At 46.5% G+C, this 1,358-nt stretch overlaps 1 protein-coding gene across 1 annotated transcript; it reads right to left on the reverse strand.

Annotated features, from left to right (window-relative positions):
• Positions 1-374: 374 nt before the first annotated feature.
• On the reverse strand, positions 375-1,099 carry CETN1 (centrin 1). Its single transcript, XM_019418497.2, has one exon. The coding sequence runs from the start codon at positions 1,061-1,063 to the stop codon at positions 545-547; it is 519 nt and encodes a 172-aa protein (XP_019274042.1). The 5' UTR covers positions 1,064-1,099; the 3' UTR covers positions 375-544.
• Between the last annotated feature and the right edge of the window lie 259 nt (positions 1,100-1,358).

Raw genomic sequence — 1,358 nt, forward strand, 5'->3', positions numbered from 1 at the left:
AGACAAGCTTGTACTTTAGAACAGTATCTTTTCTGAGGCCAATTAAGTTGCTGCACTATTTTCCTTTAAACCAATATTCAGTTAAATGAAAAGTAATGGCTAGGAGGACCTACTGGCCAACTCTACCTCATCATGCTAGAAGAATGACTTGAATTTAAGAAATAATATGTGAAGCAAGATAATATAAGACCATCAAGGAAGTGACAAGCAAAATGCATGGCTGTTTGTCCCCAAGAAGCCAGCCGGCCTGCCTTCCGTTCAATGGTTGTTACCAATGCAGGGGAAAAGGTGAGCAAGAGGACTGAAGCATCAGGGCTCTTTAAAGCACTTCAAGTCTGCTTTTGAGAATTGAAAACTAAAACTCACATGAAAAGCATCTTTAAAATTCTATAATTGAGCCAGAGATTTGGAAATAGAAGTATATAGACAAATTGGGGTTGAAGATAGCGCTGTCCTCTAACTCAAGGTTTCGCAAAACGGAAGGACGCAGGGAACTCAATGAGCCACTCAATGTCTCTAACTATGCTCGAGGGAGAAACCCACTTTAATATAGGTTGGTCTTCTTCATGATCCGAAGAAACTCTTCCTCGTTCACTTCGCCATCTCCATCCCGATCGGCTTCGTCTATCATTTCCTGCAGCTCCTCGTCAGTGAGGTTTTCCCCTAACTCGTTGGCCACGCGCTTTAGGTTTTTGAAAGAGATCTTCCCAGTTTCATCGTCATCAAAGAGCCTGAAAGCCTTCAGGATTTCTTCTTTGGTGTCTTTCTCGGCCATCTTCTGAGTCATCACGGCCAAAAAGTCATTGAAACTGATTTTCCCTGTGCCTTCCTTGTCCACTTCGGAGATCATCTTCTTCATCTCCTCCTTCCTGGGCTCAAAGCCCAGTGCTCTCATGGCCACCTTCAGCTCCTTCACATCGATGGTCCCACTTCCGTCAGCATCGAAGAGGTCAAATGCTTCACGAACTTCTTGCTTCTGATCTTCAGTGAGTTCAGGCTTAGGACCCACTTTTCTTTTCTGGCTGGTAGAGGCCACATTTGGCTTCTTAAAGCTGGAAGCCATCCTTCTGTGACGGTTGTTACCTTTAACCGTGCCACCGCAGAGTCACCGCGCTTGCGCAGGGGTGACGCCACCCAGAGCGCAGGCGCAGGGCGTCTCCCTCCTCTTTCCCAAGTTTACCCTTGTGTTCTCCCAGTGAGACCTGGGTGCCTAAGCCTGCCACGTCTGTGAAATCTTACTGACTTTATAAACAGCTCCTTCAGTTATCACCTTGTTTCAATGAGCTGAGTCTTGGGCTGGCAAGAAGTGCCTGTAGGCACATTGTCTTCCATAATGCACACCCTCCTGCCCAGGCCAT

This window comes from Panthera pardus, unplaced genomic scaffold (assembly GCF_024362965.1).
Source record: "Panthera pardus isolate Hobbes unplaced genomic scaffold, ASM2436296v1 HiC_scaffold_15, whole genome shotgun sequence".
In the NCBI taxonomy this organism is placed as follows: Eukaryota; Metazoa; Chordata; class Mammalia; order Carnivora; family Felidae; genus Panthera; species Panthera pardus.